The sequence below is a fragment of the Gymnoscopelus microlampas genome (genome assembly GCF_963454915.1).
Source record: "Gymnoscopelus microlampas genome assembly, chromosome: 23".
NCBI lineage: Eukaryota > Metazoa > Chordata > Actinopteri > Myctophiformes > Myctophidae > Gymnoscopelus > Gymnoscopelus microlampas.
Window position 1 is genome coordinate 2,356,871 of NC_139960.1, and position 17,649 is coordinate 2,374,519.

The 17,649-nt window shown below is 41.2% G+C and overlaps 1 protein-coding gene across 3 annotated transcripts in view; it reads right to left on the reverse strand.

Annotated features, from left to right (window-relative positions):
• tbc1d22a (TBC1 domain family, member 22a) overlaps positions 1-17,358 on the reverse strand; it is a 197,461-nt gene extending 180,103 nt beyond the window's left edge. For all 3 annotated transcript variants that reach the window (XR_014600235.1, XM_084050060.1, XM_084050061.1), the window contains exons 1-2: positions 17,167-17,358; positions 12,270-12,326 (exon numbers count right to left, since the gene is read on the reverse strand). Coding sequence is in view for 2 of the 3 variants with exons in the window: in XM_084050060.1 (XP_083906186.1) it covers positions 12,270-12,326; positions 17,167-17,228 (119 nt within the window). In the remaining variant the exon portion in view is untranslated. The remainder of the gene's footprint in view (positions 1-12,269; positions 12,327-17,166) is intronic.
• Between the last annotated feature and the right edge of the window lie 291 nt (positions 17,359-17,649).

The window sequence follows — 17,649 nt, forward strand, 5'->3', positions numbered from 1 at the left end:
TTCTCAAACCTTTTCCATGTCAATGTATTTGTCCACCGACCCCCATCTCAAAATATGTTGTTCCAGGGATCCAACAAAAGCAAAGATTTGAGTTACAAATGTTTGCTTTAAAAATATACATATTCAAAGGTTTGCCAAATAAACAAAATGCATTTAGTTATACTTATGTTAACTTTATGAACTTAAATACAAATACATTGGACATAAAAAAGACAACAGGACATTTTTTTCACGATTTCCCCCCAAAAAATAGCAGATCTACAAGCTCACAGCGCAGCACTCGGTGCCGCGCTGTGAGCTTGTAGATCTGCTACTTTTGAATAGCCAAAGAAGTCTTAAAATGACACAGATGCGTTCCCCGTCTTAATGGGTTAACCCATTAGAGGCTTGCTCAGAGTGAGCACACAGGGGGATCAGTTGAAGGTTACGTGCCTTGCTCAGGGGTACTTAACCTCCAATACTTTAATTAACACTACTACACTGTAACATTGCCAGTGTTAATGCAACTCTGAGCGTGCAGTACAACTGGAGCAAATGTTCCATTTGTACACTTTCTGAGTTACAAATGGATACATTAAGTATTTCACCGTGTACGTGTGTATATACAAAACAGACATCCTTATATGGGCATTAATTGTCCTAAATTAAACTAGCAACTCATGTTTACCGATAGGGATGCTTGTAGATCTGCTATTTTTTTTTAAATCATGATTTTTTTTTGCAAATCCATGAATATATATATATATTTTTTTAAAGCAAACATTTTTACTCAAATCTTTGCTTCTGGGGGGTCCCTGGAACAACATATTTTGAAATGGGGGTCCGAGGCCAAATACATATAATTTTGGGGGTCCTTGACATGAAAAGGTTTTATCAAAAAACGGTTTGAAAGACATTTGTAGAGTCCCCCCAGAAGCAAAGATTTGACTTACAAATGATGCTTTAAAAATATATATATTCAAAGATTTGCACAAATAGCAGATCTACAAGCTCATCGTGTGGCACTCGGTGCCCCACTATGAGCTTGTAGATCTGCTATTTTTGAATAGCCAAGCAAATCTAAAAATGACACACATATGCGTTCCCGGTCTTAAAGGGTTAAATTAGTGCATGTGGCTACCGCTCAGTGATTTATAATGTCTGGTGGTCTTCAATGTCAGCGAAAAGACTCTGTAAATTAAATGGTTATGGACCCCACGAGTCTGAAACACTTCCGCATGATGACGGTGACATCACTGACGTATCCTTTGTATCTTTACCCTGCAGCCTATCACCAACCTGCCTGGAGGTGTGTGTCAGTGCTGTATCGATGCTCACGCTGCTGAAACACTAGAGGGATTAATATACCGGTCCGGTAGGCTACATGAGTCATTATTTCATGTTTGACAACATTCAAGTACAACAATGAGAAGGTGTAACCCAACCCAGGGTAAAATAATTGGTCACTCTGCAATAGTTTATGGTTGTGTCAACCTGTCCAAAAGTCTGTTCAACTCTGAGACAACATGAATTAACCCATTGAGACCTGAAGCCGGTTCTACATGTCTCCTAAATCTCAACAGTTTTCTGAAAAACGTATGTTTCTATATCAGTGGTGCTCAATCTTTTTCATGTCAAGGACCCCCAAAATTATATGTATTTGGCCGTGGACCCCCATCAAAATATTTTGTTCCAGGGACCCCCCAGAAGCAAAGATTTCACTTTAAAAATATATGTATTCAAAGATTTGCACACATTTTCACGATTTTTCAAAAATAGCAGATCTCCAAGCTCGTAGCACGGCACTCGGTGCCGCGCTATGAGCTTGTATATCTGCTATTTTTGAATAGCCCAAAGTGTAAAATAATGCTTTTTAGCTAAAATCTAAAAAATGACACAGTTCCAGGTCTCAATGGGATAAATAAATGTTCTTGACAACAGGAGGCAAGTGCCGTGTTGTGAATGTAAGAGTATTGACCAGTTCTGACATTACCAGTGATGTTGCTAGGTTTTCAATGTAATGGGTCCTGGGATGCAAGGGTGGTCTTTTAGATGGGTCCCAGGGACATTTTATGGGTCCCACAAAAATGCACAGCGTTTAACTCGTGTTTCATCTTATATGGTTATATTCATGTACATGTATCTGAAAGAAAAGTACACAATTCCAAATCCGACAACTAGTACTTGTAGTACTTGTAGTACTTGATTTTTTTTTTTACATTAACCACTTGAATCCTAGTATACCTTTTCTGAGGAGAACTTTAGCCAAAAATAGCAGATCTACAAGCTCACACTTGTGAGCTTGTAGATCGGCTATTTTTGGAGTTATAGGTGTGTAAAGGGAAAAAAGAGCAGCAAAAGTTTATCTGAAACACAATTTTATACAATATAGAGGGGGTCCCTGCTTCATCTCTCTCTCAACTAGGGGGTCCTTGGCCTGAAAACACTGAAGACCCCTGCTCTACAGGGAATTATTTGATATCTGGCTGCACGGAAAGACACAAGAATCACAGCTGCCATTAATTAGTGCTGTTCAGTGTTGATTGCCTAGTGGTCAAATTGGGGTCAACGAGCCATCGTTAACTTGCTTTGAAGTTGAGCTGTAAGTTGCGCAGCACTCTGACTCTCTCCCTCTAGCAGCACTCGCACTGCCCTGAGACAGAGAGAGAATACTTCTCCATACGGCGGTGTTTTACCGAGATTTTTCTTGTTTTCTGCACTATGCCTTGTAATCCGCGGACGGCTTTGAAATCCACGGATGGCCTTCAAATCCGCGGTAATTTCCGCTAAATTGTAGTGCGTCCCATGGACGCAAGACGGTGCCATGAATGCGTCCTTTTTCAATATGGTGCGTCAGAGACGCAGGACGCAGGCCTATGAGCATCTCTGCATTACATGCATTATGGGCACCATTTCCCATTCAAAATATAATATAAATCGACAACTGGACAGTGTTTAAGACTGTAATTTCTGCCTAGCCATTCCAAGTGACGCTGAAGAAGGCTGGAAGGCCAAAACGTCTGGAGCAATAAAGAAAGAACTGTTAGATGTTCAGAATCAGCTTTATTTGTCACGTCACAGGTTTACAGGCGAGCGCGTAATAGGCTCTATGCACAGCGGCCATATTGTGAAGAAATTCACAGGTGTTTACCAATGATACTAATGAAGGCTCTGTTCCATTCTTGGTCAAACAGAGTCAGGGTGCTGATGTTGTGGATGTTGGCTCACTGGAAACACTCTGTTACACCAAGTGGGTCTACAATTGGGGTTTAGGGACCCTCATGGTTCCTTGAGGGGGTTCCAAACGGCCCCTTACAGATGTGTAACTCTGAGAGCGTACAAATGGAACCAAATGGACCGGTTCCATTTGTACGCTCTCAGAGTTACGGGGGTCATGGAAATTAAAAAGATCTGAGAACCGCTGCGCTACTCTAAATGGAACAGAGCCTTCATTAGTATCATTGGGAACACCTGTGAAGGAAGTGATACTATGGCGGCTGTGCATAGACAGGTTTCCTGTTAGTAAACATTGAGAGGAATATGACCGCGCAGCTGCGGGGGGAAGCCTATGGGTGCGTTTGGAAATTACGCACCGGAGCACACTCGCCTATTAGTTTGTATTGGCCAGTGCGCTCACTGCCGCTCAGGGCTGTATTTTCGAACGCGCCTTCACCCCCCCAGGCATGCGCAGATTGCGCATTCTGCTCTGTGATGACGTCGCTCGGAAACCCGTCTATAGAGCCTATCTTTGAGCTGTTGAACGGTGATCATAGAAACAACGTCATTCATCCCAGAAGGGTGATTACCTTTATGTTTTTAAAGTACTTATTTATGTGAAAAATATGCGTTGCAGAGCCAGAACATTCCAACATCGGTGTTAAGACCGCTTCACAAACATACGTGGAGCTGCCCGACACTACAGTGACAGTGGTTGGACTTGGAAACACTGCTGTGGCAAAAAATTGAGTTTCTCGCATCCACGCAGCCACACACACACACACACACACACACGCACACGCACACGCACACACACACACACTGGTAGACATAGAGAAGGCTCTGTTTCTACCAGTCTGTGTGCGTAGGCAGAAACATTTTATAACGTCATTTTATAAGCAGTATAAAGAGGAAGATGTCCTTCCACACGCAGTCACGCGCACGCACGCACGCACGCACGCACGCACGCACGCACACACGCACACACACACACACACACACACACACACACACACACACACACACACACACACACACACACACACACACACACACACACACACACACACACACACACACACACACACACACACACACACACACACACGCAGGGCTGATATATGATACCTATGTAAACAAACGAAGAGCAATACAATCACTTTATAACTCTGACCTTGTCTCATCTCCCATTTTTTCCAAGGGGGAGAGGATGAATAGAAGAACGCTCGCCCCAAAACACGCTCACCCCGGGTCAAATCCGGCGACCTCGGAACAGTCGCCACCAGGTACCTAACCTAACCTTATTCCTAACCTTAACCTCAGTAAAACTATGCCTAAACCTAACCTTATTCCTAAACTTAACCTCAGTAAAACTATGCCTAAACCTAACCTTATTCCTAAACTTAACCTCAGTAAAACTATGCCTAAACCTAACCTTATTCCTAAACTTAACCTCAGTTAAACTATGTCTAAACCTAACCTTATTCCTAAACTTAACCTCAGTTAAACCATGTCTAAACCTAACCTTATTCCTAACCTTAACCTCAGTAAAACTATGTCTAAACCTAACCTTATTCCTAACCTTAACCTCAGTAAAACTATGTCTAAACCTAACCTTATTCCTAAACTAAACCTAACCTTATTCCTAAACTTAACCTCAGTAAAACTATGTCTAAACCTAACCTTATTCCTAACCTTAACCTCAGTAAAACTATGTCTAAACCTAACCTTATTCCTAACCTTAACCTCAGTAAAACTATGTCTAAACCTAACCTTATTCCTAAACTTAACCTCAGTAAAACTATGCCTAAACCTAACCTTATTCCTAAACTTAACCTCAGTAAAACTATGCCTAAACCTAACCTTATTCCTAAACTTAACCTCAGTTAAACTATGTCTAAACCTAACCTTATTCCTAACCTTAACCTCAGTAAAACTATGTCTAAACCTAACCTTATTCCTAACCTTAACCTCAGTAAAACTATGTCTAAACCTAACCTTATTCCTAAACGCAACCTCAGTTAAACTATGTCTAAACCTAACCTTATTCCTAAACGCAACCTCAGTTAAACTATGTCTAAACCTAACCTTATTCCTAACCTTAACCTCAGTAAAACTATGCCTAAACCTAACCTTATTCCTAACCTTAACCTCAGTAAAACTATGCCTAAACCTAACCTTATTCCTAAACTTAACCTCAGTTAAACTATGTCTAAACCTAACCTTATTCCTAAACGCAACCTCAGTTAAACTATGTTGCCGCTATTATGAGGCTCGTGGGCCTAAGGCTACTGGCAGCGGGGGGGGGAGTGAGCTGAAGTGTCTAGCTACACCTGTAGCGTTGCTTGTGAGCCAGTCTGAGACTGCATAGTATCTGTGAGGAACATGAACTTAACTCTCTATGAACACGAACATCTCAGTTGTATCTTACAATGCGCGAGGGCTGCGTGTTGGCCACAGTGAATCTGATAAATCACGCCGTATTGTTGTGGACAGACTGTTAGATGGATGTGACATTTTGTGTGTTCAGGAGACCTTCCTGGCTAAACAAGACCTGGAAGGCCTTAACTCCATCCATAAGGACTTTCACGGGGCGGGGGAATCCACCACCGACCTGTGTACTAAAGTGGTACGAGGGAGGATACCAGGGGGAGTTGCCACGCTGTGGAATAAAAAATATGACCAGTTGGTTAATGTGATTAGATTAGGCGTTGACTGGGCAATTGGAATTGAACTGTGTTGTAGTGACAAAAAGCTAATTATTTTGAATGTGTATACACCATATGAATGTTACCAGAATGAAGATGATTATCTTAGCAGAATGGCATTTATTATGTCTTTCATACAGGATAATCCTTCCACCTGCATATATGTTGTTGGTGACATGAATTCTGATGTGTCTGATGCTAACTCCTTATTTGGTAAGCATTTAATGCAATTTTGTGTAGACAGTGGTTTGATTTTGTCTAGCAAAGTACTTTTGCCTGAGAAGAGCTATACTTATATTAGCGAGGCTTGGCACACTACTTCCTGGCTTGATCATTGTCTCTGTACAATAGATGCACATGACTGTATTGATAAAATGGAGATTATCTATGATATGGCTACCTCTGACCACATACCATTTTGTGTGGTGGTAAATACAGGCAATTTACCGGTGCTGTTGCCTGTGGATAACAGCTTAAGTGCAGGTAAAATTGACTGGGCTAAACTGACCAAGAGAGATCTTGATAAATATGTGAAAAGTTCTGATGCCTTGCTAGGTAATATTAAGGTGCCAAAAGATGCTCTATTGTGTCGCGACATGAACTGCAGGAATGTCCAACACTGTAATGAGTTATCTACCCTGTATGAGTCTATTGTGGAGTCACTCTGTATTTCTAGCAGGCCTTTCCTCAAACATAGGCCAAAAGCATGTAATGCCAAGCCAGGGTGGAATGTTCACGTCCAAGAGCTTCATGCAGAGGCTAGAATGGCTTTTAAAAGATGGGCTGAGGCAGGCAAAAGCAGACATGGCCCTCTGTTTGAGCATAAAAAAGACACTAATGCTAATTTTAAATATGCCCTTAGGTTTATTAAAAGAAATGAGAACATAATGAGGTCAGATTCACTGGCAAAGAAGCTACAAAAGCATAATGTGAATGATTTCTGGAAGGAAATTAAAATGATAAATAATTATAAAACATCTCTTCCATCAAATATAGATGGAGTGAGTGGTTCTGATGAAATTTCACAGCTATGGCAGAAACAATATTCTGAGCTGTTTAACTGTGTAAAAAGTAATCTTGTTGTAGTGGAAAATGTAGATTTTAATGATGAGGTGATTGTTACTCCTGCCGAAATTCATGAAGCAGTTTTGAAGCTAGGAGATAATAAGGCCTGTGGTCTAGATGAGATAACAGCTGAACATCTAAAACTAGCCAGTAAGAAACTGTGCCCTTTGGTTGCTATGTGTTTTACAGGTTTTTTTGTTCATGGGTTTTTACCTGTTTCCATGCTCTCTGTCGTATTAGTGCCGGTCATTAAAGACAAAGTGGGTAAACTAAACAGCTCTGATAACTATAGGCCAATAGCATTGGCCAGCGTTTTATCCAAAGTGCTAGAGACAATTCTACTGAGTAGACTTGAGAGGTTGATCCTGTCAGCGGATAACCAATTTGGATTCAAACGAAAACACGGCACTGATTTGTGTATTTTTGCACTCAAAGAGCTTTTAGATAAATATAGTAGGCAGAATTCTACTATGTTTGTTTCTTTTATTGATGCCTCTAGGGCCTTCGACCGCATTAATCATGAAAAGTTATTCTTAAAACTGACACAGAGAGGGGTCCCTAGTTTCCTAGTCAGAATCTTGGTGTTCTGGTATGCTCACCAGACAATGAGGGTAAAATGGGGGAAGTCAATATCTGCTCCTTTTCATGTGACCAATGGTGTCCGTCAAGGAGGAATAATTTCTCCATTCCTTTTTAATGTTTATATGAATGATTTATCATTGATGTTAAATGCATGTGGGACAGGGTGTAGAGTTGGTGACTCGTTAATTAATCACCTGATGTATGCAGATGATTTGGTCATCTTTAGTCCATATAGTGCTGGGCTACAACAGCTACTGAGGATATGCTCACAGTATGGCTTTGATTTTAATATAAAATACAACGCTAAAAAGAGTAAGGTCATGATTGTCCGAAGTAGGGAAGACAGATTATCTACCTTTCCTGACTTCTACCTGGCTGGCACTGCCCTTAGTGTGTGCAGTGAGATTACTTATTTGGGACATATTATCTCCAATGACCTAACAGATGACAAAGACATCTATAGGCAGCGGCGTAAGCTGTATGCCCAAGCAAACATGCTGTGCCGCAAATTTAGCATGTGCTCAGTACCTGTGAAGATCTCACTGTTTAGATCCTTCTGTACACCACTGTATACTGCCCACCTTTGGAGTCGCTTCAGGCAAGGCAGCTTCAGGCGCCTTACAGTGGCCTATAATGACTGCATGAGGCTGCTGCTGAGAGCTCCAAGAAGCTCCAGTGCAAGCCAGATGTTTGTTAGTGTTGGGGTACCCACCTGTGCTGCTGTGCTACGCAACCTTATGTATAGGTTTATGTGTAGAGCATCGGAGTCAGTAAATGACATAATCGCTGTCATAACAGACCCCACACGAAGCTCTGTCAGGTTCACCTCTAGATTGTGGAACCATTGGCGCACATGTCTGTATGTCAGAAACTGAACAATGTGAGCTATTTGCATTATTTTTATTTATTTTATTTTATTTTCTGTTTTTACTGTGTGGTGTTGTTTTTCTTGTGATATGGATCCTCCTGGGTCTGAAATAAAGATTGAATTGAATTGATATGTCTAAACCTAACCTTATTCCTAACCTTAACCTCAGTTAAACTATGTCTAAACCTAACCTTATTCCTAAACGCAACCTCAGTTAAACTATGTCTAAACCTAACCTTATTCCTAAACGCAACCTCAGTTAAACTATGTCTAAACCTAACCTTATTCCTAAACGCAACCTCAGTTAAACTATGTCTAAACCTAACCTTATTCCTAACCTTAACCTCAGTAAAACTATGTCTAAACCTAACCTTATTCCTAACCTTAACCTCAGTAAAACTATGTCTAAACCTAACCTTATTCCTAACCTTAACCTCAGTAAAACTATGTCTAAACCTAACCTTATTCCTAAACGCAACCTCAGTAAAACTATGCCTAAACCTAAACTTATTCCTAACCTTAACCTCAGTAAAACTATGTCTAAACCTAACCTTATTCCTAACCTTAACCTCAGTAAAACTATGTCTAAACCTAACCTTATTCCTAACCTTAACCTCAGTAAAACTATGTCTAAACCTAACCTTATTCCTAAACGCAACCTCAGTTAAACTATGTCTAAACCTAACCTTATTCCTAAACTTAACCTCAGTTAAACTATGCCTAAACCTAACCTTATTCCTAAACGTAACCTCAGTAAATCTATGTCTAAACCTAACCTTATTCCTAAACGTAACCTCAGTAAAACTATGTCTAAACCTAACCTTATTCCTAACCTTAACCTCAGTAAAACTATGCCTAAACCTAACCTTATTCCTAAACGTAACCTCAGTAAAACTATGTCTAAACCTAACCTTATTCCTAAACGCAACCTCAGTTAAACTATGTCTAAACCTAACCTTATTCCTAACCTTAACCTCAGTAAAACTATGCCTAAACCTAACCTTATTCCTAAACCTAACCTCAGTAAAACTATGTCTAAACCTAACCTTATTCCTAACCTTAACCTCAGTAAAACCATGCCTAAACCTAACCTTATTCCTGAACATAACTTCAGTAAAACTATGCTTAAACCTAACCGTATTCCTAACCTTAACCTCAGTAAAACAAATATAAGACTACAAGAACCGATGGGGGCGAGCAGTCTGCGAAAGAAATGGGGGCAAGTGTGTTTTGGGGGCGAGTCTTCTGGTTACCGAGAGGATTAGATTTTCATTTTCCCAAACCAAATCACTTGACATCATACCTGGTGCTCTCGGTAAACTGTGTAGTTTGGGCCATTCATCAATCAAATAAACTTTACATTATTGAAATATGAGGCACTTTTTGAGAGCACAGGGCAATGCCAGTGCCTTTAGATCCCACAGCCTGAAGGGACGGTCACATGTACGTGTTGCACTGATTTGATCCAGTCAGTGAGCTGTCTGTGTTTCAGTTCAGCGCTGAACAAACTGGTGGTGAACGAATCATTTGAACGAAACCTTTTAGTGAACTGCACTGAATGATTCGGTAGAAAAACTATAATTTTTACCACCACTAGTTATTACTCCTCGCCAGTCACAACACATCCTGCACACAGCTTGACAATGGCCCGTGGCGCTGACTTGGCTAATCGTTTGACCCACCTTAACCCATTTAGACCTGGAACGCATCTGTGTGTCATTGTTAGATTTTACACTTTGGCTATTCAAAAACAGCAGATATACAAGCTCATAGCGCGGCACCGAGTGCCGCGCTATGAGCTTGTAGATCTGCTATTTTTGAAAGATCGGGAAAATTTGTGCAAATCTTTGAATATGTATATGTTTTTTTATAAGTGACATTTTTTTACTCAAATCTTTGCTTCTGGGGGGTCCCTGGAACAACATATTTTGAGTTGGGGGTCCACGGCCAAATATATATAATTTTGGGGGTCCTCGACATGAAAAATGTTTGAGAACCACTGATTGATTATAGCAACATCTGTTTTTTTTTTTCAAAAAACTGTTAGGATTTAGAAGATATTTGTAGAATCCCCAGAAGCAAAGATTTAAGTTACGAATGTTATATAAAAATATATACATTCAAAGATTTGAAAAAAAAAATCATCACGATTTGTCTAAAATAGCAGATCTACAAGCTCCTAGCGCGCAACAGGGAAAACTGCAGCTTAAAAACACAATACCAGACCAGAGAAGCAGTCCTCTCAGTGGATTGGGCAGAGTCTATGGGCTGGACCCAAACGACAACAGTGGTTCCCAACTTTTTCTGGACCACCCATCTGACCACTTAACATGACACGGTATATATACAGTATATTAGTGTTATAATTAAAATCTTGAGCCAATTATTTGGGCGCCCACTTGCAATACCCTTGTGGCCCACAGGTAGGGAATGGGTGATGACTGACCGTGATTATTACAATAGCCTATCCAAAGTGAAAATAAAACCTAACCCAAGAACAGCAGGCTTCATTTCCTTAAAGCTATTCTGCTTAGACATCAATTAACTGGATTTTCAGGAAGGTTCAGTTCCTTTATCAGAACAGTACAGGCCTCATAACACAGAACTGAAAGTGTTAACGCTACAATGGAGCGGCTTTAGGCCTTGTGAGAACCACATTTTAACAGACCACACATAAAAGGTACTAAGGCCATTGTCAACTCATAGCCATAGTAGAATCATCCGTCGAGGGAGATATTTAGTCTCCAGGCAGAGCAACTAAGCACTGATAGACCAAACAAGGTGCTTAAGAGATCATTTGTGCCGGAGGGATTATTAACCCTTTAAGACCTGAAGCCGATTCTACATGTCTCCTAAATCCCAACAGTATTCTGAAAAACGTATGTTTCTATATCAGTGGTTATCAATCTTTTTCATGTCAAGGACCCCCAAAATGATATGTATTTGGCCGCAGACCCCCATCAAAATATTTTGTTCCAGGGACCCCCAGAAGCAAAGATTTGAGTTAAAAATGTTCGCTTTAAAAATATATATATTCAAAGATTTGCACACATTTTCACGATTTTTCTAAAATAGCAGATCTACAAGCTCATAGCGCGGCACTCGGTGCCGCGCTATGAGCTTGTATATCTGCTATTTTTGAATAGCCCAAAGTGTAAAATAAGGCTTTTTAGCTCAAATCTAAAAATGACACAGTTCCAGGTCTTAATGTGTTAAATGAACAATAAAATGGAGACTGCTGCACAATTACAAGCCATAGCTCAGATACTAGTGTTCAGCTAATTTCAGAAAGTAGAGGAAATATTTATACAAAAAGCAACCTTGACTTAATGTGGCCCGCAGGTTAATATCAGATTACTGATATATTATTGATTTCAGCTGTTACAATTCATAACATGCAAACATGACCCGCTTTAATTACTTCAGTCAATATTATAGTAGCTTAATGACTAGTATTAAAATGATATTGTCTTTTTTATATCCGATGTATTTGCATACAAGTTCAGAAAGTTAACATAAGTATAACTAAATGCATTTGAAATTAAATCAAAATGTTATTTTTCAGGATTACAAAAGAGCAAAAAAAACATCCAAATGCCAATTCAAAAATAGCAAAAATAGCCGATACACAAGCTCAAAACGTGTCGCAAATGCGACGCGTTTTGAGCTTGTAGATCGGCTATTTGTGCTACTTTTGTGTGACATGGAATGGCCCCGACAGTAATGCAATGTGGCCCTCTGGACTGGACTGGAGTGAGTGTGGAAAATAATATAGCGGCCCTCTCCATCATCAAAGTTGCTGACCACACCTGGTCAAGAGCATGAACATACAGAGTTTAAATGTGACTTACTTTGCATGGAGAAGGGGGTCGAAGGGTGGATGCTGAGCGCCGTACACATGCTGGATGCTGTGGACAGACAACAAGAGGAAGAGGAGATTGAGGATCACATTCAGAGTCAACTCAATGGTAGCTTGCTGCTTTGCCTGCAACAACACCAGCTATCACTGTCGCACCCTAAGACAACAACACAAATGAACCCATTAAGACCGGGAACACATCTGTGCGTCATTTCTTTTAGATCTCTTTGGGCTATTCAAAAATAGCAGATCTACAAGCTCATAGCGCGGCACCGAGTGCCGCGCTATGAGCTTGCAGATCTGCTATTTTCTTTAAAGAATCGTGAAAATGTGTGCAAATCTTTTAATATATATATATATATATATATATATATATATATATATATATATATATATATATATATATATATATATATATATATACATTTTTAATCTTTGAATTAAAAATTTGAATTTGGGGGGGTCCCTGGGACAACATATTTTGAGATGGGGGTCCGCAGCCAAATACATCATGGCATTTTGGGGTTCCTTGACATGAAAAAAGTTTGAGAACCACTTGATGTTATAGCAACATAGATGTTTTTCAAAAAAATGTATTTAGACATTTGTAAAATCCCCAGAAGCAAAGATTTGAGTTTAAAAATGTTAACTTAAAAACATCGTCTGTATTTTTTAGCCTTGTATTTTGCCAAATCGCCACGGCCACGTTGAATAACATGACGGGGGGAAATTGCACTCGCTTTAGCTGAATTCACAGCAACGAGCCGTGTTCTCAGTGCAGACTTTCGCAAAATGCAATAAATTGGGGCGTGTCCAAAGTTACGAGCGACAACCTCAAATAACACAAATAAGCGAGTTATGTCGATTGGATCAAAGCGAGCAGCTGCACTCGGCTAGAGAGCTGACAGGCAGACAGGCAGGCAGATGTGCAGGAACTCGATGCTTATTTCTGTCAGCTTTTTTTGTAAAGGATTTATACACATTATGTAAGAAATAGGCCATCATGTAGTTGCTAAATCTCTATTAATTTCAAAACCACAACCGCTTAGTTTAACCCATTAAGACCTGGAACGCATCTGTGTCACTTTAGATTTCTTTGGCTATTCAAAAATAGCAGATCTACAAGCTCATAGCGCGGCACCGAGTGCCGCGCTATGAGCTTGTAGATCTGCTATTTTTGAAAAATCTTGATTTTTTTTTTTTGATAACAAAAAAAAACTGTCGATTTTGCTAAATGTCTTCTAAATCCTAACGGTTTTCTGAAAAACGTATGTTTCTATGTCAGTGGTTCTCAAACGTTTTCATGTCAAGGACCCCCAAAATGATATGTATTTGGCCGCAGACCCCCCATCTCAAAATGTTTTGTTCCAGGGACCCCCCAGAAGCAAAGAATAGAGTTAAAAATGTTCGCTTTAAACAATATATATTCTAAGATTTGCACCCATTTTCACGATTTTTCAAAAATAGCAGATCTACAAGCTCGTAGTGCGGCACTCGGTGCCGCACTATGAGCTTGTAGATCTGCTATTTTCGAATAGCCAAAGTGTAAAATAATGCTTTTTAGCTCAAATGAAAAAGTGACACAGATGCTCCTTCAGGTCTTAATGGGTTAAGAATCGCCTCAGGTCTTAATGGGTTAAAACATTGTTATAAATATCAATATCACTTCTTCTGTGCAAGTTTATATGCTGCTGGAGTGAATCCAGCATTTAGCTTTTTTTTTAGGCAGGAGAAGAGGGGAGTGCTGGGCGGTAGTGTGGCGTGGTGGGTTCCTCCATGGCATAGAAAGCAATACATCCATGATAGAGAGACCATCAGCTTGGAAAAGCAGCTCTGCGTTTTTCTACAGTCATGATTGGTCAGCTGATTAAAAAGAAAGTTGGCCCGGGTCATAAGTACATTTCTCAAAAAGTTCAACTATTCTCAACTTTTGAAAGCGCTCTGCTCAGCCAGAAAAAGTGTACTGATCAGCGCCTTTTAAAAAGCAAGAACTACTGTATGTGGTCTCCTTTTGATCGTTTCTCATAGGGTCTAATGTAATATCATACCATAAGACAGGGGCCTTCAACAGGGGGTCCGGGACCCCTAGGGGGTCCTCAGAGTTACTACAGGGGGGGCTGCCAAGTCTTTGTGTGATTGGGAACTTTGTTTTTTACATTTAACCACTTGAACCCTAGCATCCCTATTCTGAGGGGAACATTAGCCGAACATAGCAGATCTGCTATTTTCGGCAAAGAGGTCTGGTTTGGTGTAGGGGGGAAAAGAGCAGACCAAGTACAAGTTTTCTAAGTATTGAGGTTTTAAGTGGTTAACTGTCTGAAAATACACATTAACATGAATCCAACACACAACGCTACACAATTCTTTGAAGCTATCTATGAAATCAATGAAAAAGTGTATTTCTATACAATATGTATTGGGGGGTCCCTGCTTAATCATCTCTCTCTCAGCTAAGGGGTCCATGGCCTGAAAAACGTTGAAGACCCCTGCCCGCCCCTAAGACAACACCAGTTATCGATTGACTAATTGAATACCAAGGACCCCAATGGAAACAAGAGCGCAAGGACTTTTTTGGACGGACCTTTTAGACAAAGTATTATAAATGTAATTGTGCTGTTTACATTGTTTTGCCTAATAAAATATTCAATCAATCGATCAAAATACTTTATTGACAATATTTTTTTTGAAAAAGGTACAAGCAGTACGACGAGTTGACCCATTAAGACCTGGAACGCATCTGTGTCACTTAAGATTTCTTTGGCTATTCAGATCGGCTATTTTTGGGCAAAGAGGTATATAGGTGTAGAGGGAAGAGAGAGGGGGTCCCTGCTTCATCTCTCTCAGCTAGGGGGTCCTTGGCCTGAAAACGTTGAAGACCCCTGTACAGGAGCATTTGCTGTTAGGGCTCCACTTTTATGGAATAATCTTCCTCTGGAAGTCAGACAAACTACCTCACTGGCCATTTTTAAAACTCGTCTAAAGACCCACTTTTTTTTACAATGGCTTTTAACTAGAGCTCTATACCCATCTGAGGACTCCATTGAATGTCCTCTGTTGTTGTTTTCTTCTTTCTTGCTGTTGTATTTGTTTCTAATTGAACTGTCTGTGTCTTGTTTTTCTGTTTTTTTGTTGTGTTGCTTTCCCCCCACACTGTCTGTTGTGGGTTGTGTTGTGAAGCACTTTGTAAACTTGTTTTTAAAAGGTGCTATACAAATAAAGAGTATTATTATTACTATGCAGAACGTCATATACAATCAGCTTACAGGTTACTGGTATGAAAAACAAGAAATATGTACAATAGACAGTTTGAGGAGGAGGGGGGGGTGGGGGGGTAGGTTAAGACTTTGACAGGGGCCAGTTTGGAGTGGCAGCCTCCTGAAGGTGTTTCTTTTAGGGCAGTTTTAGAAGTGAGTAGGGTTTTACACTCCTTTGGATAGGGCATTCCACAGCTTTGCTAAATATCATGAGAAAAGAGTTCATTCCCTTGTTCTGGGTTGAACATGATCAGTGGAGCTGCCTCATGGTGATGTGATTGTGGACTTCGTTAGCAGTTAGCAGCACCCTGAGCTACAGGCATCCAGTTTAGCGCATTGGTTCTCAAAGTGGGGTCCGGGGACCCCCAGGGGTACCTGGGGGGGTTCCAGGGGGTCCCCAGCTAAATGATGGACAGGGACCAAATGGGTCTGAAACTCTGAGAGTGTACAAATGGAACCAAATGGACCCGTTAGGGTCCATTTGGTTCCATTTGTACACTCTCAGAGTTAAATTGACATAGATATTACAATATGAATTGGGGTCCCAGAGACATACATGCCATTAAATGGGGGTCCGTAGCCCTAATGCATGTCAAACTGGGGGGTCCTTAAAATTAAAATGGTTGAGAATCACTGCTAGAGCCGTTAAAATCGTCTCTTATTGGGGGTCCCTGTTATATCGTTTCAAATGGGGGTCCGCGGGCTATGAAGTGTCAATTTTGGGGGTCCTTGACATGAAAAAGTTTGAGAACCACTGGTTTAGCGTTTAGCCAGGTAGCTTCCCGCTGGGAGGGATGTAAACATAGACTGTGTCTGCTCTTTGTATATTTACTGCCTGGAGAGTTATTAACATAAATGGTACGTGGTGGTGTGTTGTGATGGAACGCGGAGAAAGGCGTCGGAGAGAGGGAGAAGTTGGCTGCGTTTCCCCAGCAGAACCAGGGAGAGAGAGAGGAGCTAACGGCTAACTAATGCTAACAGAACCAGGGAAAGAGAGAGAGGGCAGCTAACCGGACTCTCTCTTTTCACGGTGTTTCGACCAGGTGGGCGTGGTTTTGAGGCATATAGTTCTTGTGAGGTTACGGCTAGGGCATTGGTTCTCAAAGTGGGGTCCGGGGACCCCCAGGGCTCCTTGAGGGAGTTCCAGGGGGTCCCCAGCTAAATTATAGATTAGGCACCAAATGGACCCTTATGGGTCTGTAACTCTGAGAGTGTACAAACCAAATGGACCCGTTACCATTTGGTTCCATTTGTACACTCTCAGAGTTACATTAACATTGGTTTTACAATGTGAATTGGGGTCCCAGAGGTATAAATGTCATTAAATGGGGGTCCGTAGCCCTAATGCATGTCAAACTGGGGGTCCTTGAAATTAAAGTGGTTGAGAATCACTGCAAGAGAGCCTTAAAAACCTTCTCTTATGGGGGTCCCTGGCTTATCTTTTCAAATGGGGGTCCGCGGGGTAATAAGTGTCAATTAGGGGGTCCTTGACATGAAAAAGTTTGAGAACCATTGGGTTAGGGATAGGCACGTATAACCACGCCCACCCGGGCGAAACACCAGAGGACAGAGGGAGTCCCAGCCAGGAAAGCTAACGGCAAAGCTAATGCTAACAGAACACGTCAACACACTGACCTGCCGGGAACCTTGGCTGTGTTCCGCTTCCAGAACTGCTTCTTGCCGCCGTCCGTCGACATGACGGAGTCCTCTGTGTGTCTCTGCTTGTCCTTTACGCCGCGTGTCAGTGCGGAAGAACGACTGTTTATTAATGTTTATTATTTACACCTCAGCTCCCTCCTCCTCCTCCGAGTAGTAGCAAAACACAAGTCAGAGAGCCGCCATGTTGGAGCGACGTGGCGAACGTGCCCCGCGATTGGCCCCGCACGGACGCTTTACGTCGCCGCTCGCCGTCGGCCAATCACAAGTGAGGCTCGCGCTGGCTGGCTGGTTGGCTGCTGGGCGGGAGCGTGGAGCAGGACGACGGTGACGTCACCCTCCCACACAGTTGACAGTCGATGGCTTGTCAAAAAAAAAAGTTTTTCTTTTTTTTTTCTTTTGAGCAGTTTTTGTGTTTTTATTTCTTTATTTGCACCACTGCTCCCCTTGGAAACTTGTATT